The sequence below is a fragment of the Malassezia pachydermatis genome (assembly GCF_001278385.1).
Source record: "Malassezia pachydermatis strain CBS 1879 chromosome Unknown scaffold4, whole genome shotgun sequence".
Classification (NCBI taxonomy): Eukaryota; Fungi; Basidiomycota; class Malasseziomycetes; order Malasseziales; family Malasseziaceae; genus Malassezia; species Malassezia pachydermatis.
In genome coordinates this window covers 1,507-24,435 of record NW_017253141.1, presented here as the reverse complement: position 1 = coordinate 24,435, position 22,929 = coordinate 1,507, and the positions used below count along the sequence as shown (strand labels likewise).

General features: G+C 57.3%; 9 protein-coding genes across 9 annotated transcripts; 5 read left to right on the top strand and 4 right to left on the bottom strand.

The window, feature by feature from the left end:
• Malapachy_3729 (hypothetical protein) lies at nucleotides 1-2,187 on the bottom strand (the record flags this gene model as incomplete). Its single annotated transcript, XM_018138188.1, has 1 exon — nucleotides 1-2,187. One exon carries the CDS (start codon nucleotides 2,185-2,187, stop codon nucleotides 1-3), a length of 2,187 nt encoding a protein of 728 aa, XP_017991728.1.
• A 219-nt stretch (nucleotides 2,188-2,406) lies between these two features.
• On the top strand, nucleotides 2,407-3,204 carry Malapachy_3748 (nogo-b receptor; the record flags this gene model as incomplete). Its single annotated transcript, XM_018138207.1, has 1 exon — nucleotides 2,407-3,204. The coding sequence occupies one exon, from the start codon at nucleotides 2,407-2,409 to the stop codon at nucleotides 3,202-3,204; it is 798 nt and encodes a 265-aa protein (XP_017991994.1).
• A 1-nt stretch (nucleotide 3,205) lies between these two features.
• On the bottom strand, nucleotides 3,206-4,470 carry Malapachy_3733 (hypothetical protein; the record flags this gene model as incomplete). The annotated part of the gene is made up of 2 exons (XM_018138192.1): nucleotides 3,206-4,260; nucleotides 4,290-4,470. The coding sequence occupies 2 exons, from the start codon at nucleotides 4,468-4,470 to the stop codon at nucleotides 3,206-3,208; spliced, it is 1,236 nt and encodes a 411-aa protein (XP_017991704.1).
• A 108-nt stretch (nucleotides 4,471-4,578) lies between these two features.
• Malapachy_3705 (phenylalanyl-trna synthetase) lies at nucleotides 4,579-5,973 on the bottom strand (the record flags this gene model as incomplete). Its single annotated transcript, XM_018138167.1, has 1 exon — nucleotides 4,579-5,973. One exon carries the CDS (start codon nucleotides 5,971-5,973, stop codon nucleotides 4,579-4,581), a length of 1,395 nt encoding a protein of 464 aa, XP_017991819.1.
• A 139-nt stretch (nucleotides 5,974-6,112) lies between these two features.
• Nucleotides 6,113-7,083, top strand: Malapachy_3745 (hypothetical protein; the record flags this gene model as incomplete). The annotated part of the gene is made up of 2 exons (XM_018138204.1): nucleotides 6,113-6,283; nucleotides 6,310-7,083. The coding sequence occupies 2 exons, from the start codon at nucleotides 6,113-6,115 to the stop codon at nucleotides 7,081-7,083; spliced, it is 945 nt and encodes a 314-aa protein (XP_017992001.1).
• Nucleotides 7,084-7,141: 58 nt separating this feature from the next.
• Nucleotides 7,142-7,637, top strand: Malapachy_3751 (mgmt family protein; the record flags this gene model as incomplete). Its single annotated transcript, XM_018138210.1, has 5 exons — nucleotides 7,142-7,184; nucleotides 7,214-7,267; nucleotides 7,294-7,307; nucleotides 7,340-7,358; nucleotides 7,387-7,637. 5 exons carry the CDS (start codon nucleotides 7,142-7,144, stop codon nucleotides 7,635-7,637), a joined length of 381 nt encoding a protein of 126 aa, XP_017991951.1.
• A 15-nt stretch (nucleotides 7,638-7,652) lies between these two features.
• Malapachy_3710 (histone-lysine n- h3 lysine-79 specific) lies at nucleotides 7,653-9,268 on the bottom strand (the record flags this gene model as incomplete). Its single annotated transcript, XM_018138171.1, has 2 exons — nucleotides 7,653-8,875; nucleotides 8,902-9,268. 2 exons carry the CDS (start codon nucleotides 9,266-9,268, stop codon nucleotides 7,653-7,655), a joined length of 1,590 nt encoding a protein of 529 aa, XP_017991771.1.
• A 1,657-nt stretch (nucleotides 9,269-10,925) lies between these two features.
• On the top strand, nucleotides 10,926-14,105 carry Malapachy_3738 (mcd4-sporulation protein; the record flags this gene model as incomplete). The annotated part of the gene is made up of 1 exon (XM_018138197.1): nucleotides 10,926-14,105. One exon carries the CDS (start codon nucleotides 10,926-10,928, stop codon nucleotides 14,103-14,105), a length of 3,180 nt encoding a protein of 1,059 aa, XP_017991697.1.
• Nucleotides 14,106-14,704: 599 nt separating this feature from the next.
• On the top strand, nucleotides 14,705-20,461 carry Malapachy_3715 (hypothetical protein; the record flags this gene model as incomplete). Its single annotated transcript, XM_018138175.1, has 1 exon — nucleotides 14,705-20,461. One exon carries the CDS (start codon nucleotides 14,705-14,707, stop codon nucleotides 20,459-20,461), a length of 5,757 nt encoding a protein of 1,918 aa, XP_017991775.1.
• Nucleotides 20,462-22,929: the final 2,468 nt, after the last annotated feature.

Below are 22,929 nucleotides of genomic sequence, written 5' to 3'. Positions count from 1 at the left end.
TTAGGCGTCTTGATAGGCAAACCATGCATAACTTCCCTTTTCATGGCCTAGCAGGCCATACCCCAGTAGCACCTCCATCTTGTGACTGTGCCATCCAAAGCTGCCTGGCACGCGACCTTCGAGGGAGGCAACGTGCTCTAGCATCTTGCGTCGAGGATGGTCGTCGGCGAGGTTGCGAATGACTTGCGGTTCCACATGCACAGGCTCGGTCCGCATCAAAGGCACTCGACGTTCCTGCCGTTCCTGGTTGCGTGAGAGCGACAAGGATCGGGATCGCGACTCGAATGCAGCCATGGCCAGCCGGTTGTCATGGAAAGGCGAGCGCGATACAGGCCGACGTCCATGGCCACGCCGGTCAGGCGTTCGTCCTCGTTCTTCTCGCTCCTCCACGATACGGCTGCTACGTTCCATGCTCATGGCAGGGCGGCGTGGGACAACCTGTTCAGGGATGCGTGTACGTCCTCGTGACGCTGCTTCGACGTTGGAGACAGGAATATCAAACGCCTGAGGAGCCGGGCCTGCGCCCGTATCGACGACCCATCCGCGACGTCCTGCGCCCCAGACGACTTTCCACGATCCCACACCGCCACGGACGGTGCCCAGCGCCGCGGACGAAAGCTCCACCACACGCAGGTTGGTCGGCGGCGTCCAGTTTTCCGTGGAGGGAGCATCTGCGTCGTCGCGTTTTAAGCCCAATGCTTTTAGCTGCTCGGCAATTTCCATCGCTGGCGGTGGCTGCGTACACGGCGCGAGCAGCTCATGGTATAAATGCACTGCGTGAATATGGCCATGTGGTACAGCGCTTTGTGACAAGTCCAGCACTTGCACATTGGGCGCAGTGCTCTGCAAGAAGGCGCTGACTCCACGCAGCGTAATAGTAGGAATCGCACTTAGGCCCAAGTCAAGCAGTGCATGCTGCGCCGGTATCATGCTCAGCTCTTCATCACTCAGCGGGCATCCACCGAGATCCAAGAACCGAAGATTGCCGCTGCGCATGCAGGGTGCATGGGTCACGATAGTGCGCATATCATCTGGCGACAGTGGCGTGGGGAAGAGCAGTGTCCCTTGCAGCGCAAGCTCCAGCAATCCTTCTGTAACAGGCGACGAAATGAGCAGGTTTGTGATGGATTCCGACGTGAGGGCGCGGCATCGCGATAAGGACAAGCTTTCCAGTTGCATGCTTGACGTGGCAATACAGTCCAGCATCGCTGCATCCACTCTCGTTTGCGAGAGGTCTAGGTGCGTCAGGTTGGGGAACGAGAGTACAAACGACGCCAAATCACTTCGGGGAATGGAGACGCCAGCGAGACCTAAGCGATGTAGCGAGGGGAACATCCTTTTTCGCGTGTTGGACAGCATGCGATGCCGAGAAGGGTGGCGAGCATGTGTGTGTACCGTACGTCGCGAGCGGCCACGCGTTTCTTCCTCCATACCCATAGCATCATCACTTTCTTCCGGTACATCGTACATACTGTATCGTGGCGTCATCCGCTCCAAGTGCTTTTGCACAAACTGATGCATGGCCTCGATGAATTTGGGGCTGGTGCAGCCACACAAGTCAAGGCTTTGTAAGGCGGTATGAATGGGACTCGCCCCACGCTCCATACTTACGTCACGCATACGACTTGGCCGACTTGCCTCACCATCACGGAACAGGAGAGCTTCCAGCACTTCCAGCGACAAGGCGCTGTCCATCGTCTCACTCGAACCGAAAGCGACCAAGCCTGTCGTCGCATGAATCAACGCAAAAAGGCGCTCTGCTGTCACAAAGCGCCGCTCGGTGCTTTCGCCGACTGTGCGACGCAGTCCTAGCGCACGGAACGCCGAAAAGTCCAGCATACGGATACTCGAGAGCGAGCTGGCATTCTGAGTGGGAAACACAGCCGCAGAGGAAAGGGCGTCGTCTAACAGCAGCATGAAGCGATAAGGCAGTGTAATTTGTACACGCCGGTACAAGAGCGGATGTGCATAGCGATAGAAGGTGCGGTTGACTAGGCACAGCGTGTACAGAACTTGCTGTGTATCGTCAATAGAGGTGGACACGGCTTGTGCGTCAAACGCAGCGGACGGCACAATATCTGGATCCAATAGACGTAGTGAGCATAACGGTATACTGTCCAGGTATACAATCTCGCAGATGCGCTGCACAATCTCGGCAGGCAGCCGCTCAGAGACGGAGGCGGCCATGGGATCGCACACCAGCAAGCGAGCCAGAGGGTGGGTATTTGTGGGGTAGAAACCAACGTCCAACCTGCCTGCGCATAAACGTATCGGGCCTCGTATGATCGGGGGCTTTCATTTCAGACGAGGCTGGCGCGTACGTACCTACACTAGGAAGTAAGCGTGGACGGACGTCTTCTGCAGTTCCTCAAAATAAAAATCGCCTTGGGGTGCACGCCTGGTACAATGGCCGCTGTGCTGTATGCCGTGTTGTTCTGCTTGCTGCATACGGTCTATGGCCTCTGCAAATATATATGTACTCTTGTGCAAACGGCGCCGTATCGGATTCGGTGCCTCAACGATGTGCTGCCTTCGTTGGATCGGTACCGCAAGCCCACGCATCTCGCTGTGGTATTCGTATGGGAAACACATCAGACAGCGCTAGGCGCGTCTCCTACGCATATGCGCCAGCAAGTGCACAAAGCCATGCTTGACGTATACCGTCTTGTCGAGTGGTGCGCTGCAGCGGGGATAGCTGAGCTGAGTGTATACGATGAACAAGGACTCTTACGTGAGGCGGCGCAAGCGCTTTCTCCGTCAGCCTCCCCTGCGCTCATGGACGTACATATGGGACTGGATACGCAAGGGCAGTACCCTCCGCCGTTTGCGTACTCTCCATCACCAAGCGCACTATGTGACAAGGCGCTGCATCAACCGCACGTACGTGTCAATGTGCTATCCGCGCGCGACGATAAACCTGCGTTGGTGCAGGCTGTCAATACCCTACCTACGATACCCATTACCTCCTCGCACATTTCATCAGCGCTTCATCACGCCGGTGCTATGGCCACGGAGCCTGACGTGCTCATGGTCTGTGATCCTTGCATTCGCCCCCCGGAACTACACGGCTTTCCCTGCTGGTGCCTCCGACTTACGACCATCGGCTCCCTCCCATCTTGGGCTCACACCCGAGAATGGATGCCAACACATTTCCTAGATACCCTGCGACTATATACAATGGCGGAGCAGCGCCATGGCGCGTAGTCTACTTGGCCGAGGAGGTTGTGGCGCCTGGGCCCGTCATATACTGCGGTAGCATCAACTGCATGGCATCGACATTGTAGTCCAGCAAATGATTGTGCCCCCCTTTTTCCAGGCGGACATAGGTGAAGATCGCACTGCGAGGCAGCACGAAGCGTGCGCCAGGGAGCAAGCCTCGGCGTTCAGGCAGCCGAGCACTCTTGTGCATAATGGAGCGCACATAGCCAAGGTCTGGCGCATTCGAGCCCCACACAAGGAAAGGCGACGACTTGACCATAGCATGGGTCGTGTCCTCCGCCATCATGTACAGATCCTCTGCGTGGTACACAGGAATCACCTCGTCGTTCTCCGCATGCATGACTAAGATCGTTGGCGCAGTCAGAGCGTCAGGCTTCGTCGAGCTTTCTACCAGCTCCTTCAGCGCCGACATCGTGTCGAACTTGTACTGCAGCAACGACTGAATCAGCTCATCTTTGCCAGGGAACAGGTCAAGGAAGCCTAGCAGGGGTACTACGCCACCCATTCGAAACTCGGCGACCATGGGATGAATGGACTTGAATGGGGCAAGAAGGACCAATGCATCGAGATGAATGCCCTCGCGATGCAGACGCAACGCGCACTGCGAGGCCACACCCGTCCCAAGACTCTGGCCCATGAGCGTGAGTCCGGGCGATTTGCCAGTCTTGGGATTCACAGCATGGTCGCGCACAAACTGAATCGCAGCGTAAGCATCGTTGATCACGCCTTCTTCCGTCGGGAAACTTTGCGAATCGCCAAAACCACGGTAGTCAATCGCAATCACATTGGCATTCATTTGGTGGACCAAGTCCTTGTATGTGCGAATGCGGAATGGCGCGGCACGGTTCATGGCATTTCCATGTAGATACACAAAGGTAGGGTGCGATTGCAAAGCCTGCTCAAAGATCTCCACTGGAAGCTCTGGCGTCTTCTCGCTCGCATGCTGAGCATATGTCTCGTAAATGGACTCTGGAAGAATGTGCCATGCACCAATGCGCACATCATCCGTAGAGTTGAAGTAAAAGTTGCGTGCTTGTCCAGCTACATGGTAAGTGCAAAACAACACGTACGGCTAATACCATGTGCATGCGGCTCATGGTACTTGGTGAAGAACGGGAAGCGAACCTGATGCAAAAAAAGGTAGTGACGCTGCGCTTCCGGCAGCGCCAGTAAAAAGCAGCCAGCCACGTAGATGACAATCGCCAAAATAGCATACAGATGCGCCTTCAGCAGAAAAGACACTGTGCCCATGGTCGCTCGAAGATAAGAAACACTCGCACACGCCAACCGCGCTAATCGTTCTGGTGTTGTGTCCACGTGCCCTCCACCTATCGCGAGAGGGGGAGCGGCTACCTACGTCTACCGAATCTCAATATGGCAGGACGACTTCAATGCCTCCAGCACACGGGCATGTACACTGTTCACCTCGTCATTTTCAAGGCTTCGATCCATGCTGCGGTAGTTGATACGGTAGCAGCGACTTTGACGTTTCGTTTTGGGATGCACAAAGTCATCAATGCATGCCACGTCTTCCACCAAATCGCCCGCCAAGTCACGCACAGTCTCACACAGATCATTTTCGTGGAAATCGTTGGACATCCAAAACGATACATCCTTGTAGCACGGTGGGTATTTGGAGTAGGGCTTGAAAGTCACAAGCGAGTTGTCAGTCACCTTGAATTGGCTCAAAAAGCGCTCGTCTTGCGACCAGAACAAACGGATATCAGGAATCGAAAATAGCACCATAGCAATACGCTCTAGCCCTAGACCGAACGCCCAGCCAAGTTTCTCAGGGATACCGGACTCGTCCAAGGTACGCTGTTTCACAATACCTGTGCCCAGAATTTCAAGCCACTTACCACGGAACCACACTTCCACCTCAAAGCTCGGGGCCGTAAAAGGGAACGTCGCAGGGATCCAGCGGACTCGTAGAGGTTCTTCCGATGCCGATTCTTGCTCCCAGCGCGCACGGAACAAGCCAAGTACAAGGGTATTCAGTGATGCCTTAAGGTGACGTAATGCCAACTGCGATGCCCGAGGATGCTGGGCCAAGTGATGTGCTTGCCAGCCATCCGCTTCGGCCACGTCCACGTCGTCTACAATCTCCATGCCAGCACCTTGCAGTGTGGCTTCCATTGCTTCACACTCCTTTTCAACTTCACCGCCAGGCTGGAAAGCTGAAAGATCCCATACACTCGCGCCTTCCATCTGGTGGAAGACGGGGTAGTGGGACGAGTCAATCTCATCACGGCGGAATACGTCCGCTGTCAACAGCCAGCGAAGGTGGCCATCTCGGAACGTTTCCACCTCATGCGCCGATGTATGTGTACGAAGACATGTGTTGCGGTTCACATAATAGGTATCTGAGGGACTGCGACCGGGGTGGTCAGCCGGAAAGCCCAAGTCATCAAAGTTCAACTTGGTCGTGACGATCGGCGAGGGGGCACGAATAGGCGTGAACTTGGGGCCTAGAATCCGCTCAATTTCTTGGCGCAACAAAGCCAGTGGATGATGGTCTGCGTATGGGAGTTTGGGGTTGGGGAAAATACGTGACATGATCGACGAGGGGATGTTGGTTACGTCGTCTGTCGCGTACGTGGTGCCGTGCAGTGTCAGGCTCGGAGGCTTGGTGCACTGCGCAACAGAGGCATGCAAGAAGCGCTGTGCACACGGCATAGTATCTTGCATGCACGACACAAGCACACGGTGCGATAGCCGTGCGCTGGTCAGTAGGAGCTGCCCTGCGGCCCACATGGTGTCGTTGACCCAGGAAATGAAACGCACGTCGGCGAAACGTGGAGAACGGCGCCAGGTCCATGGTGGAGGTGTGTGCCTATTGGCCCATGGCGCGTGCGTATGGGAGTGCGATCGCAGCCTCGTCTGTACATGCACGATGGCGGACGAGGCCATTAGCTCGGCCGCGGCGTTGATTGCAATCAATGAAGATGAGAGACAACTCCATCATAAGGAGACAGAGGTGGATGTTGTGGCACGGAAGATCGAGAACCGTGTGATGGATCTGGTGGGCGGCCTGTCGTCATGGTGGGGTGGCGTTCACAGCCAGGTACGTGCAATGTGACTAAGACGTAGACGCAAAGCGCGTTGGAGACAGCGAAGACGCATGTGGAAGAGAATGGTGGCATTATAAACACGGCCAAGGCCGGGCTGGAAGCGCTGGATGCCCGTATGCAAACGGAGAGTGATCGTGCACGCCAAATTTCGCGCTCGTCGACAGCGGCAGAGCAGCCTGACGCTCCATTCGAGCTCGCCGGGCATGATAATGATGATGATGACGAAACCGTATTTTCATCTTCGTTGAAATCTACGGCCAGCCATATGGACGTGAGAGAGCAAGGCGAGAAGGGCAGGCGCAGTAGCGATGCGGCGTCGTCGTGGAGTGCCATGTCGGCGAATGCATGGGAATCCCTTAAGAAGCTGGCGTATCATCCACAGATCGAGCAGCTTCAGACACAGATTGCGACATTGAATGCGAATGCGATGGACCCACATTCGTTCCAAACCTCTCTCAAAGATGTGGAAGTCATGACACGTCAATATATGAATACCAGCGGGGCTACGCTGCATGGCCTAACAAAGGAATTGCAGGCACGGTACAATGCTTTAGTAGCAGGTGCGGCCGCGAAGGAATCGGCCAGTGCCTCTAAGAAAGGCAAAGAGAAGGAAGCAGAGACAGAGGCGGACGAGGAGCCGCCGCATGTGGTCGGTGGTGATGACGACTTTGCATGGGACGACGACGACGAAATTGCCCTACCTACCCATCCTACATCCACAGCTATGAATCATACAATGAGCTCATCGCTATCCAAGCCAGCCAGCAACGACGATGACATCGATTGGGAATAATAGATTCTGTAGTGGAACGCGCCCTGATCATTCTTCCTCCACATGCACCATCCCACACATGGTTGACGCCGACGAATTGTTCAACGCCGAGCGGTTTCATAGTGCGTGACACGCTTCTAACATGGTCTAGGCATGGTGTACGAATGTACGCGTCTCATTCCCTACGGTCGCGTGACTACGTACGGTACGTAGGCCTACAACTGACACCAGGACATATTGCAAAGGTACGCGACATGACGAAGTTCTGACACGGCAGTTGATTGGATATCCACGTCGTACGTTATCCAGCGGTGCTTACACCAGACTCGCGCATGGTGGGCCAGGCGTTGAAGTTTTTACAGGATGATTCGGTGCCATGGCAGCGCGTGGTTGGCTCCGGCGGCGTCATTTCCGAGCGTGGTGATGGTGGCGCTGGCGCAGCGCGCCAAGCGGACCGTCTTCGGGAGGAAGGCGTGAGCGTGGTCGAGGCTCGCCTTCGACACAATGCCCGTGGTGCATGGCGAGTCAGTTCTATGGCGGAAGACAAGGGGTTCGGATGGTGTATGTATACATAAAACTAATTCCAGTTCCTACATCGCTGTAGTGTTTTCGGGAACGGCACTAGCAGTAAAGTGCTGGATTAAGCTCCGGTCCACGGTTTGGACGTAGTAGGCACCGCTACCGCCCGTCCAACTTACACATCCGCTTGCATACCGCCGTTCTTCCACACGTAGGATAGCAAGGGGACTGGATGCTGTGCGCTCGGTCAACCGAAAATCAGTCGGGACAAAAGGACGCAGCGAAAAGATTTTGGCGCCGTCCTTCAGGTCTAGGAACAGAAGGGACAGCGTATCGTTCGTCTTCGGACGAAACGCGTAATTGTTTACAAGCACGACATCGGCACGGCGCAGGACCTCACGTACGCGATCCGACTCGGTAAAGTCTTCACACCATGCTTCCATGGCAGGGCCGCCACACACATTCCACATTCGCCAGCGGTGTGTGGCTTCAATGATCTGCTTCGTAGCGAGAGCACTTGGGGTCTCCATAACTTCACAGCCATACGATGCACAACCTGTTTGCAGCGACGCTTGGAGGAGAATATTGCCGATCCCACTCCCCAGATCCACAAACACAGATTGAGGCCCCATCTGGGCAATGCGCTCAATCTCACTCAGGAATGGCGGTAGCATTTCGCCGTACACATAATCAGAGAATGCTTCGTATTGCTTGAGTTTGTCGACATGCGGCGCAGCCACGCGAGCGTAGACCTGCTCCTGAATAGTGCGCCATACACCTTCTGGCATGCCATGCGACGCGCCAAGCGTAGCCAAATGGGATGTAATCGTACCATCTTGCCGCAACGTGCGAAGCAACGCGTTGTACCGTTCCACGGAGCGCACAAACAGAGGACCGTTGCGCCGATTCCGTGCCTTGGTGAACGAGCGCAATATGGATTCCGTCTCATCAGCCGGTCCTGATAAGGGAGGCGGCGTACTGGTAGTGCTAGGCACAGGCGTCGTGCTGCGTGACGATGGGCCGGACGAGTCAGCACGCATGGCAAGACGCGCTGACACCTTGTCCAGCGTATTCCCTGCATTGCTGCCAGTTTCTAAGTGATCCAGGTGGCCAAATTGCGGCTGCTGTGCTGCTGGGATATAATGTGCCACCACTGCATGCACGACGCGAAGCAAGTCCGAGATCGGATCGTACTCGTCGACATCCTTGGGCACAAGCAGCAGAAATTCTTCCTGTGCGTCGATCGCAGGGTATTCTAGGGTTACCACAGGCTGTTCTTCCAGTCCCTCAAAAACTTGGGTCAGTAGAATTGATACGTACATGGCACATAGATGGTCTCCGACGTCTCTACGAGCGATCGGCTTGAGATGGGCCCCGAGGCTGTAGCACGGAGCTCCGGCGCCAAAGGATCGTAGCCGTCCGGCGGCAAAATAGAGCGAGGAACATGGTAGTGGAAGGTAGATGTGCCATACTGACTTGATGAGGCCGAGCTGCGAGCAAGACGATCCAACGCGGCGTCGTCCGCATCGTCATCATCATCATCGCTAACGCTGCGGCTGTGGCTCATGACACGACGCGCCGGGCGCTCTGTACGTGCTACTTTTCGTGGTCGTGGTCGTGCAAACGCCTCTAAGGCGGCTTTTTTTTGCGCAGCTTCTAGCCGATCTTGTGCGATGCGCTTTTGCATGGCTTCCGGCAGGGCATTTCGACGTACGGCCTGCGTCGTCGATGCCGATGCACCCTGCTTCGTGGATGTTGGAGTCACTACACGTTTTGTAGTGACTGTCGTACGTACGGCCGGCGGGCGGGGCGTACCTGACTTCCCTGACCCACGCTGTCCGAAGAAGTCCATGTACAACGTGTCAAGCGAGCACCAGGGCAGCGCTCGCTTGGGCACCCTACCTCTCCACGTCACGTGGTTATCGCCACGCACGCGGCCTGCCTGCCTGTCTGCTTTTGGGCCTGACGTGGAGGGCGTCGCGCGGACCATCCAAGCGAACAGCCATGAGCGGAACGCCGGCTACAGTACCGTGTGCGTACAAAACAGGACGAACCCTTGGCCAGGGCACCTATGCGGTACGTATGGAACGAGTCTTATACGCAGGTGGTCAAAGAAGCTGTGCATATTGAGACAGGCAAGTATTATGCCTGCAAAGTTATCAGCAAGTCGCTTATGCGTGGCCGCGAGCACATGGTCCGCAACGAAATTGCGACGCTGAAGCGTGTATCGCAAGAGCACCGTGGTATCGTGTCGTTGGTTGACTACTTTGAAACGATGAACAACTTGTACCTCGTCACTGACTTGTGCAAGGGCGGTGAGCTGTTTGACCGGATTTGCGAGCGTGGTAATTATTACGAGAAGGATGCGGCGCAGATCGTGCGTACTGTGACAGAGTCGGTGGCCTTCTTGCACGATCTGGGCGTTGTGCACCGAGGTATGTTGAGAATCACTCACCCTGTGCCAGACTTAAAGCCAGAGAATCTGCTTTTCCGTGATAGGTCTGAGCACTCTGACCTGCTCATTGCCGACTTTGGTCTCTCTCGGATGATTGATGAGGACAAGATGACAGTGCTCAGTACTACATGCGGCACGCCCGGCTACATGGCGCCTGAACTGTTTAAGAAAACGTACGTATACTGCGAAGCTAATGTGCAGCGGCCATGGTAAGCCGGTCGATATGTGTATGTATAGCAGCACACTGACGTGCAGGGGCGATTGGTGTCATTACCTACTTTTTGCTATGTGGCTACACGCCATTTGATCAGGACTCCAACATGGACGAAATGCAGAAGATCGTGGCGGGTGACTACAAGTTTGAGCCCGCAATTTATTGGGAAGGTGTGTCAGAGGAGGCGCGTGATTTCATCCGACGCCTCCTGACTGTCGACCCAGCGAAGCGCATGACGGCGCACGAAGCGCTGCAGCACCCATGGCTCGCTCACGTCACGAGCGTGCATGGCGACGGCCAACGCGACCTACTTCCTGACATCAAGAGCGCATTCAATGCGAAGCGAACTTTCCGCAAGGCTGTGAACGGTATTCGATTAATCAACCGCCTGCGGTCAGAAACGCTGGAGCACCAGCTGGCGCGCCAAGATATGGAACAGCGCCAGAAGCTGGCGGAGGAAGAATCGTCCAACCTGGAGCGCGTGCTGGCCCCAGACGCACGTGCCGGCTAAATAGGAGGCGTATAGACGGATTGGCCACCACGAGGGAGTCGCCACGTGCGCAGAAGGGCTGCAGGGGGAGAGCCACGCGCTGCAGGTCCCTCGCGAAAGGAACAACAGCGCGACCGTAGCGGTGAGGATTGCGCAGCGTTGTCCGTTTTCTTCGATCGCCGAGTATGAGCGGTGGTGGTGGTAGCAGCTCCTTGCTACGTCAGCTGGAGTTCTTCCTCATCTCACTCGTATTTCATCTGATCTTTACATGGTCGATCTTTGATGTATACTTCCACTCACCAGTGGTATACCCATCACCACGTTTCAATGCGAGCCACGCTGTACCACAGGCACCGTGGACCGATGGCGCGCCGGCCGAGCGTCTTGTGCTGATTGTCGCTGATGGCTTACGTGCTGATACTCTGTTCAAGCAGCATCCTACCTCTACACTGCCCACCTGGGCCCAGCCCAATGTTCGTGGCACGGAGAGCGTGTACGAGGGCTCCTACGACAATGCGTTTTCGCGGCATACGCCGTCTGTCTCCAACGAGGATGAGCAGCCGTCGCATGCCTATGTCGGTCCATTCCTGCGCGGCATTGCGCAAGGCCCAGGCCGGTACGGTGTGAGCCATACGCATGTGCCTACCGAGAGCCGCCCGGGCCACGTAGCCTTGATTGCCGGCATGTACGAGGATATCAGTGCGGTTACCAAGGGATGGAAAGTCAATCCACTGGCCTTTGACTCGCTTCTGAATCAGTCGACGTATGCCTTCTCGTACGGCTCGCCGGACATTGTGCCGATGTTTGCGCTGGGCACCACGGAAGATAAAATGGAATGGGCTGTGTACGATGAGGAGGCAGAAGACTTTACCAAGGATGCTGTCGAACTTGATATGTGGGTGCTGGCACAGATGCAGGAACTGATGGAGCGTGGCAAGACCAACAAGACCTTGGACGACCGCTTGCGGGCGCCCGGGACCGTCTTTTTCCTGCATTTGCTAGGACTCGATACCACGGGACATACGTACCGCCCACACTCGCCTGAATACCTGGGCAATACGATTGTCGTGGACGCTATTGCACGTGAGGTGGATGCCTTGTTTGAAGACTACTTTGACGACGATAAAACGGCGTTCTTGTTTACGGCAGATCACGGTATGAGCCGCAAAGGCAATCATGGCGATGGCGATCCGGACAACACACGCACACCGCTCGTGGCTTGGGGCGCAGGCATTCCGCCAGCGCAGCGCCTGAGTCGACGTGGGTTCGCGTACACCGAGTACGACAAGCATTGGGACTTGGAGTACTATGCCCGAACCGATGTGGAACAGGCAGACCTAACGCCGCTAATGGCATCGTGGATTGGTATCCCAGTCCCTGCGAACGCGGAAGGCCACTTGCCCATGTCGTTGCTGGACGCGCCGCCTGCCTACCGCGCCCGCGCCGCCCTGGCGACTGCACGACAGGTGCTGGAAGTGTACCGTGTGAAGCACAACGACCGTGCCGCACGTATGGCACACTTCCAGCCATTCCCGGCCCTGCGCAGTGAGCCTGGCGTGCAGCCTGGCGAGGCGCGCATCCAGGACATTGCGCGTGCGATCGAACAGGGCGACTTTGAGAATGCCGTGGAAGAGTGTGAATCGCTGATGCACGATGCGCTAGCAGGTGCTAAGTATCTGCATCAGTACGACGCGCCGATCCTTAGCACCGTCGTTGTCTTGGGCTACGTGGGCCTGTTTTTGTACGGTGTATCGTGCTTGCTGGTGTATGCCCTACCGACAGAGAGCCGTACGCCTACACGGCGCGTCCACTATACGGCCCTGACCATCGTCATGCTGAGCTTCGCTGTTGTATGGAGCAAGTTCTACCTGGATTCGGCGCCGATGATGTACTTTGTTTACAGCGGCGCGACCGGTCTCATTTGGATGCTTCTGTCAACGCGCATTCACTTGTTCCCTGCCTTCCTACCGCCGCATGTGCCGTGGCCCCAGGTAGGCTGGGCGGGTCTGTACGTGGCGATCTGTGTCGTTTTTCTCGAAGCGGCCATGTATGGCTACTTGCATCGCCTCCTTTGGCTGGCGATTGTACTTACGATGGCCATGATCCCCGTCATGCTTTTCCCGATGACGTGGAAAGAAGGACACCAAGTTGCCGTGGTCGTATGGGTCATCGTGTGTGCCGCCACTGCCTGGTTCATGTCGCTTCCTACAGACAAGGAGGAAAGTGTGCCGCTTCTCTCACTAGGAGGTGGACTGCTGTTGATCATTGGTTTGTGTGTATATATCTGGCCAGCGGCGTTCCTGATGCCGCCGGATTACCTCGGCCGTCGTAAGAAAATGTATGCTATGATGCATGCCAAGACGACAGACGAGCTCACAGCGCTCTCAGCGCTGCCGGATGACAAAGAAGAGGGCGCCGATACGTTCTGGCCGCGCACACGTTGGGCTCTGCTGGTGCAGCTCGTATGCCTTGCTACCTCGATCGGCGTGACAGCCACTGCCGCCTCATCGCTGGCAGCGAAGCAGGGTCTGCCACGGACGAGCCAAGTCCTGGGCTGGGCCGTACTGCTCTGTTCAGCTTCGGCGCCATTTGTGCTGGGATTCCAACGGCCACAGAATGGCCGATCGCAGCCGTTGCGTGAGCGTATTCTTCTGCTGGTCTTTGCATTTGCACCTGTGTACGTGATCCTGTCGCTGCGCGACGAGGTGCTGTTTTTCCTATGCTATACCCTTTTGGTCTTGCTGTGGGGTCATATGGAAGCTGAATTAGCGCGTGATCGGGCTGTGATGGCACGTGGTCCGCAGGCCAACATGCTGCATCCCCTCACACCTGCGCCACGGCCCATGCAGCTGGACGATGTGCGGCTGGGGCTGTTCTACTTCCTTCTCCTGAACATTGGATTCTTTGGCACTGGCAATGTGGCTTCGATCTCGAGCTTTTACCTGTCACCTGTGTACCGCCTCGTGCCTGTATTTCAGCCCTTCCTTATGGCATTGCTGCTGGTGGTCAAGTTGATTGTACCCTTTATCCTTCTTTCGAGCGTCCTTATGGCATTGTGCCTGCAGGCCGTTGAGCCACGCGCCTTGCCTGCGGCCAGCAGCCGCCTAGCCATCGTAGCCAGTGGACTGGGCCTGCGCGACGTGTACATGCCTCTGGTGGTCGCGGCACTGGCAGGCAACGTGCTTGCGCTCAACTTTTTCTTTGCGATTCGCGATGAAGGCAGCTGGCTGGAAATTGGGCAGTCGATCACACACTTTGTGATGGCCAATCTCATGCAGCTGTATATGCTGGCGATTGCCAGCTTCAGTGGATGGCTTCTTGGTCGCCCTACGACTCCGTCCACGGAAAAATCAAAAACATCATAGATGCATTGCTGTAGATACAAACGCCTCTGTCTCAACAGTGGCTCTTGCGCCATGTCAATCGCCTCGCTCCCCCTCCACATCGGCCGGGCCCCCTCCCCACAGCGCGTCACGGCGCGGCCACGGTGGAGTGGTATGGGTCTTCGGCCGAGACAGAGGCCCTGGCCATCGTTGTCGTCAGCCGCTCCGCAGCGGTTCTGCATTCCCCTTTGAGAGCGGGGCATTGGCATTGTCCCCTGGGTGTCGAAAACAACACCAACGTGGGCCGCTTTTCGCCAATCGCGCAGTATTTACGCTCTAAAGCGCGTACTCGATTGCCCAAGAGCGAATCGACTGCCTCGTGTTTTGAACCTGACGTTCATACCGACGTACTTTCTGTCGTACAACGCCAAGTTCACTACCTAGTGTGGCAGCTTGCGCCGGACACGTTCGCAGATACACTTACAGAGCTTGATACGCTCTGTAGCGACGCCGGCGCACATCCTTCGTGGGTATCTGACGCTCTCTGTCGTGCTATTGCACACGCGTCAGACTCGTCTCACCGAGCTTTACTGCAGCGTGCCTTGGCACACGCGACTTGGTCAGACGAACCAACCACCACCATGCTTCACGGTTTAGGAGATAGCCAGGTCTCTGTACCGCCTGATGCAGATCCAGCACAGCTTCTTGCGTCTGTGCTGGATCACATTGCGCAGGCCAAACCTTCGCTTTCTTCGGACCAACTCATTCCTTTTATGCTATCCGTTCTTTCGACTTCGACGGATGCACAGTGTGCTTCGTTGGACGAGACACAACGTCATAAGATTTTCGCTGCGCTCCATGAGCGCTACGGCGATACGGTGCCCAAGGCCCTTGAACAGGCCATGTCGAAATACGCCAATGGCCGACGAACAGCGGAGGTCCTGCGCATGCTAGGCCCGAGTGTCATGACGCCATCCCTAGCACGTGCCCTTCTCCAGGCAACAGGTTTCACATCGCCCAGTACACAGGAGGTGGCGTCGCTTCTCAGCCAGTTGCTGACGCTGCCCAGCCCGCGAGCGACACCTGTGACGGATTTCGGCGCGGTGGCCAAGGCTGTGTACGCATTGCAGCCGTCCTTGGATGCGCGTGCCATCCTACAAGCGCAAGATTCCTGGCCGGAGCTGTCGGTGCCGCCGTGTGCGGCCATTGGCACGGGCCTCTGCGCATGGATTCAGGAGCAAAAAGACGCGGTAGCGGCGCTCTCTGGTCTGTGGGGTGTTTGGCAGCATCGCCTGCGGCAGCTTCAGCTGCTGTTTTCGATGCTTTTGCTAAGTGAGTCGCCGCTGCAGATGGTCTCGCTGCCGGTGCGCCGCATTGTGGATGTGAACGACTACAAAGAAGCTCCAGAGACGGTGCAGACACAAGCCCAAGCTGCTAGTGAGAGTGTGTGGAACATGACGGACCTTATTGAGACTCTCATGGAGCTGGCCGGCAGCGCGCCTGGTGCGGAAGACAGCAGTGAGGTTGGTCGTGCTGTGACGGCCATCCTGGAGCGTGCGATTCAGCAGCAGGCCGACTGTGTTTTGCTGGGTCTTGCTGCGATTCCGCCGTCGACCAATGCTGTGCACCCAGAGCTGGTGACCAAGCTATTGGCAATGTTCTTGTCAGGACACCCCTCCGGTCAACTGGTGTTTTACAGCCTGTGGCATACGCAGCCGACGTTGTTGCTCGACGCCTTCCAGCGACTGTACAGCGACAGTGCGTTGCATCTCACACGCATCGTCGAGGTCGCCCAAGAGCTGAATTGCTTGGACGCGCTGCTGAGCGAACAGCGTCCGCTGGTATTTGTGCTGGACGCAGCAGCACTGGCAGCGCGACGCGATGCGCTGGAGCTGGAACCATGGCTGCAAAAGCGGATTAGCGATCGGCCTGCGGACGAGTTTATGGTGACCAAGGCACTTGACTTTTTGGAGCAAAAGATCAAGGAGGACTTGGTGCGTCGCGATCCGCAAGCGGAGCCTACGTTTGTGCCGCTGAGCGTGCAGCAAGTCGCTACGTTTTTGCGTGTGCTGCGTAGCTTTGGCGATACCATGACGCCGGAAGAGATTGAGCACTTCAAAGTGGTGCGCAACCTGTGCTTGCAGCTGCATCCACGTCTTATGTCTCTCACGCCAGGCACCGATAGCACGGAGCCGGGCTTGTCTGTGACCTCCTTCTCGAAAGAGATCCATCGTGAGGCTGATTCGTGGTACCGCCAGATGTACGAAGGCAAGGTCAGTGTGGATGATATCATGGCGCTGTTGAAGCGATGCAAACACTCTGACGACCCGCATGAGCACCAGCTGTTCGCGTGTATGGTACATACCCTGTTTGACGAGTACCGCTGGTTTGAGCTGTACTACCCGCCACGCGAGCTGCTCATGACGTCGGAAGTGTTTGGCTCGCTGATTCGCGACCAACTTATTGACTCGATCCCGCTGGGCATTGCGATTCGCTACGTGGTCGACGCCTTGCGCTCGCCGCCAGATTCGCCCATGTCGCACTTTGGTGCGCGGGCCTTGGTACGCTTTTGGCCGCGTCTGTCCGAGTGGCCGCAGCTGTGCCAAGCGCTTATGGCCATGCCGACGCTGCAGCAGGCGCACCCGCAGCTGGTGTACCTTGCAGAAAAGGCGCTGGAGGATGCGAAGAACGGCAAGACACGCGCTTCGACAGAGTCGCTCTTTACTGCAGTGCATGTGGACGAGGTCTCCACAGACGGGCAACGTACACCCAGCGAGGCGCAGTCGGATCAAATTCTTTTCCTGATCAACAACATGACGATGACCAACGTTGCGGAAAAGCTGCCGGCAGCTCGGGAACTGATTTCCGGCGACGTGCTGCAGTGGCTGGCGCGCTACCTTGTCGTGGAGCGTGTGAGCTTGGAGCCCAACAACCATGAGCTGTACCGCCTGTTCCTCGATGGCTTGGAGCTGCGGAACACGTACACGTATGTCCTGCATGAGACGCTGGTCAAGTTGAAGAGTTTGCTGGAGTCGGAGAAGACGATGCAGTCGTCGTCGGAGCGTACGATCCTCAAGAACTTGGCCGCCTGGCTGGGTCTGACGACGTTGGCGCGGCAGAAACCCATTCGCCACCGCCATATCTCGTTCAAGATGCTGCTCCTGCAAGCGCATGAAGCGGGGCGGCTCATGGTCGCGATTCCGTTTGTGTGCAAAGTGTTGGAGCAGTGTGTGCATTCGGTCGTCTTCCGACCGCCGAACCCATGGCTCATGGCCGTCTTAAGCCTACTAGTCGAGCTGTACCAGTTTGCGGACCTGAAACTCAATCTGAAGTTTGAGATTGAAGTGCTGTGCAAGAGTCTGCAGGTGGATCTGCAGCAGCTTCAGCCGAGTCGTTTGCTGCCGGGCCGTCGTCCTGAGCCGCCTAGTGCGCCGCCGGCCGAGTACGGCACGGCCGGTGTCGTGGCTGGCATGGAGCAGCTCTCGGTGGGCGGCGACAATGCTGCGTACCAGGATATGTTTGTCACGATGCTGCAGAACATGGCGCAGTACATCGTGATTAGCCCGCAAGTGGTGCCGTACGCCAACAGTGCGGCGTGGAAGCGTGTCATGTACGTGGCGTTGGAGCGCGCGATCCAGGAGATTATCACGCCAGTGGTCGAGCGCAGCGTCACCATCGCCTCGATTTCCACACGGGAGTTGGTCAGCAAGGACTTTGCGATGGAGCCTGACGAGCACAAACTGCGTACCGCCGCCCACCAAATGGCGCAGAACATGGCGGGCAGTTTGGCGCTAGTCACGTGCAAAGAGCCACTGCGTCTGAGCATTCTCGCGCATGCGCGGCAGCTGTTCGCAGCGGGGGGTGTTACGGAGCAGGCGCTGCCGGAGCAGGCCTTGCTGCTGCTTGTCCAGGACAACTTGGACTTGGCATGTGTCGTGATTGAGAAGACCGCGATGGAAAAGGCCCTGGCCAAGGTTGACGAAGGTCTTGCGAGTGCCTATGCGAAGCGCCGTGAGTTTGTGACGCATGGCCGTGGCGTTGTGTTTTGGGACAATGCGTCACTATTGCACTACAGCACGACGCTGCCAGACATGCTTCGTATTGCTCCGCCAGGTTTGCAGCCGGCGCAGTTGCGTGTGTATGACAACCTGGCGATGACGCCGAGTATGCCGCGGGGCGACGAGGATCTGGAGGCCGAGGAACTTGCGGCGGCAGGCGTGGTTGTGGCGAGTGCGGGCGGTACGCCGCCGGCGCGTGCGCTGGAGCGCTTCCTCAGCATGGCTGCGGAGCTGGAGCGCTTCTTTACCGAGGTGGGCGACACACAGACGTTGGCGACGCTGCCGACGAACCACTTTGTGCGTCAGATCTCGCCGCACCTGACCGACCTGGTCGTGCATGCGTCGCAGCGTGACGAGACGGTGCTGCTAATTGCGCAGAAAGTGGTGCAGCTGCTGTACAAGTCGCACACGCGCCTTGCGCGTGAGGTATGGGTCGCCGTGTTGGAGCAGCTGTGTGAGCAGTCGCCCAAGGTCGCGAAGGAAGTCACGGCATGGCTCGTGTACGCGGAAGACGAGCGCAAGTTTGACGTGCCTGTGACGCTCGAGTTAGTACGTGCCAACCTGATCGGCATTGGCGAGCAGGAGCAGCAGCTGGCGAAGCTGGTGCTTCGTTCGCAGGGCCGGCCGTCCGTGCTGGACTTTAGTGCGCAGCTGGCTCGCGAGTTGCTGCAGAGCGGCATCGCTACACGGCAGCAGCTCGCGACCCTGCTCAGCGCCTTGCACCAGGTCGTGCAGTACGGCCGCGCGACGCCTGCGACGCAGCAGCTGCTGGACGAGCTGGACGAGCTGGCGCCGGGCGATGCGGCCCTGCCGCTGCGGGAGCAGTTGGCGTACAGCTTCGCGAGCTGGGTACGTATGTTCCAGCAAGCGCCGAACCCAGAGAAGGCCTTTGTGGAGTACGTGACGCAGCTCCAGAGCCAGAACGTGCTGAAAGGCGAGCAAGTCTCGTCGCTCTTCTTCCGTATGTGCACGGAAGTGAGTGTGGGGCACTACCTGAAGCAGCATGCCGTCGGCGGTACCCGTGCGAGTGGCATTTACTCACCGATCGATACGTACGCGCAGCTGATCGTGTACCTGGTCAAGTACCATGCGGATCCGCATGGCGCGAACGACGAGCACGCGAAGGTGCTGTACCTGACCAAGATTCTGTCGATCATCGTGCTGGTCCTTGCGCAGTCGCACGAAGAACTCGGTGCACGTTTCCAGCAGAAGCCGTTCTTCCGCCTGTTCTCGAGCCTGCTCTTTGACCTGCACCATGCCGAGCCGGCGCTGCAGGGGGCGTACCAGGGGGCACTGCTGGCGATTGCCAATGCGCTGCACACACTGCAGCCCAGCACGTTCCCTGGCTTTGCGTTCTCCTGGCTGGGCCTCATGTCGCACCGCCTGCTCCTTGCGCCGCTCCTGGCCGCGCCGGGCGGCACGGCCTTGTTCCATCGCTTGATGCTGAGCCAGCTGCGGTTCCTTGCGCCGTTCCTGCGTCAGAGTGGCCTGCACGATACGATGCGGCTGTTGTACACGGCGACGCTGCGTGTGCTGCTGCTGCTGCTGCATGACGCACCCGAGTACCTCGCTGAGCATGCGCAGAGTCTGAGCGATGCGATCCCGCCGTCGTGCATCCAGATGCGCAACATCATTCTGTGTGCGTACCCACGCACGATGCGCCTGCCCGATCCCCTGGCTGCGTCCGTTCGCCTCGCTACGCTCCCGGAGGCGAAGCACCTGCCTGCGTCGCAGTACGACGTACGCGCCGTGCTGGTGAACGCGCCGAAACTGCAAGCGTGGCTCGACGAGTGGCTGCAGCCGTCGCGCAAGACGACGCTCGGCACGTCGCTAGCCGACGCATGCAAGGCCACGCCACAGCATACCGACACGCACTTCCACGAGCCGCTGATGAGTGCGATGGTGCTGTACTTGGCACATAGCGCATGGCAAGGCACACAGCATCTGCTTAGCACGGCGCCAGAGGCTGCACAGCGTGATCCCGTGCTGGCGCTGTACCACACGCTGCTGCGGGAGCTCGAGCCGGAAGGCCGGTACCTGCTGCTTAGCGTCGCAGCGAATCAGCTGCGATTCCCCTCGCGCCATACAGCGTACTTTAGCACACTGCTTCTTACGCTGTACATGGAGGACGACGCCTTTGTCCGTGAACAGATTCTGCGTGTCCTCCTGGAACGTGTCATTGTGCATCGACCTCACCCATGGGGCGTGCTGTACACGTTTGCGCAGCTCCTGCGCGCCCCGAAAGTGCCGCTTCCGCAAGCGCCCCCTGAAATCCACGCGATCCTCGAGCATATGGCCAAGACCCTGTCTCCCGATCGCGCCGTCGCCTCCACCATGTAGTCCATAGCGGCTGTCGTACAGATCCTTTTGGCCGAGCAAGAAACCCCATGACTAAGCATGGAACGTGCGCCGTAGCCACGACGCCCACGCGCCTCCGTGACATGCTGGTCGTCCAGCGCCCTAGCATGGAGTGCCTACGTAGCCCGGTCAGCGGCCTCGATTGGCAGCCATGCTTCCGTGCGGGCATCATTAATGGCGCCCTGCCGCTCGTAGCCTGCCTCATTGTGGCCATCACGCTGCGGAGCGGTCGGATCTCGCTGCGGCTGCCTACCGCCACGCCGCCACCAGCCACATCGATCCTGACCGATGCACAGAAACGGGTCGTAGACGCAGAAAACCGCATCTTCTGGCAAGAAGCCAAGGCCATTATGCAGGCCAGCGTGGCCTACGCAGACACAAAGGACTCGCCCACCGCGTACCTGGCTACAGATGTGGTCGTGTGCACCATCGTCACGCTCCTCCATATGATAAGCGCCCTTGTACTGCCAAGCAGGTACGAATGGACATGGACATGGGGCTTGTATGGATGCGCTGCGACGTATGTGTGTGTGTGTGCACGCCGCCGTCGCGAACCCATGTACTTTACCAAGCTGAACATGTGTGTACCCTACACGATTGCCATGGGATCGAATCTACGTACGGCGCTCGTAAGCAATGCAGCGCCGATTGTGCGGGCGCTGACATGGATCGAGATGCTGTGTGCCGCATCGATGCTCCTGGCTCTCATGCTACGTCGTCGGACGTTGCGCCCCACACAGGCAGCACTGCAAATGGTCGCCGACATGCCTGCGGCACCGAGGCGCGCCACACAGGACGACGCAGCGATCCTCCCGTCGCCTGAACTCTACTCGTCGTTCCTGAGCCGCATTACATACACGTTCATGACGCCGTTTGTGTGGCGTCAGTACTTTGAGCCGACGACGCTCGCTGCGATCCCGCAGCTGCTCTACGAACTGCGCACAGCCACCATTGTAGGATCCGTGCGGTACGCCATCTCGTCCGAGGACAATTCACTGCTGCGCCGTCTATGGTGCGTACTAGGCGCAGTAATTCGGCGTCAGCTGTCCCTGTCGTTTGTGCGATGCTGGCTTCGATTCATTCCAATCATCAGCTTGTCCAACCTTTTGAGCTTCATGTCGAAGCGCGACGAGGCCATCGCACATGGGAAGGCACCACCCCCATGGCACCTTGGACTTCTATGGGCCGTAAGTATGTTTGTCTTCCAAGTGTTGGAGTTTGCCGTGGATATCAATACGTGGCAATGCGGCCGTATCTCGTCGATTCAGCTGCGCTCGTACTTGACCACTGAGCTGCTCTCTAAAAGCATGCGTCGCAAAATGCACCTGGCTGCGCAAAACGCCGATTCGTCAGATGCCCAGCGGATGACAGATGGACACATTGCCTCGCTCATCTCAGTGGATACGTACAAGATCGATTCGTTCATTGCGTTCATTCATCAGCCTACAGTGGACTACCCATTGACGATCTTTTTCAGCTGCATATTCCTCTTTTATCTCCTCGGCTGGGCTGCGTTGGCCGGTCTGTCCGTGCTCGTGATCACAGCGCCCTTGCAGACGCGTCTGTCCAAGGCTATGGTGCGCATTCAGGATGGGATCTTGAAAGCCACTGACGCACGTCTTGACTTGGCCAACGAAGTGCTTATGTGCATTAAAACGGTGAAATTCTTCGCCTGGGAAAACTCGTTTCTGGAGCGCATGTATGCGACGAGGGCGCGGGAGTTGCGTGTGCTGGCATGGAACAACGTACTGACTGTCGTGTACAACTTTATCTTTGTCGGTATGCCTATGGTCGTGACCCTAGCAGCATTTGGCACGTACACGTATGTGTTCGGTCATACGCTGACAGCGCAAACGGCTTTCACCAGCTTGTACATCTTTAACACGCTGCGTCTTCCACTCTCAGATTTCCCAGAGATGATCATTTTGTTCTTGAGCTCGATTGTGTCAGTACGACGCATTGAAGCCTTCTTACGCTCAAACGATACAGACAAGTTCGATCAGCTGCAAGAGGTGAATCAAACCACCGCACCTCGGACATATATTGGTTTCGAAAACGCAACGTTCTCGTACTATCCCACCAATGATAGTGACGAGGCAGCCCTGTTTCACTTGCGTGACCTACGCTGCCGCTTCCCGGTAGGAAAGCTAAGCTTGGTGATTGGGCCGGTAGGGTCAGGAAAATCATCGTTGCTGCTCGCCCTGCTGGGCGAGCTTCGTCAAGTGAGTGGCACGACTACAATGCCAGGCCCCATCACGCGATCGTTCCTTCAGCAGGATCCGACGACAGGGCTTACAGACTCAGTCGCGTATTGTAGTCAAAGTGCGTGGCTACAAGGTACCACCGTCCGAGAAAACATTCTGTTTGGCTCAGCATTTGAGGAAGAGAGGTACCGCGAAGTGCTACGCGCCTGTGCTTTGGAAGCGGACCTGGAGATTCTCGAGTTCCAT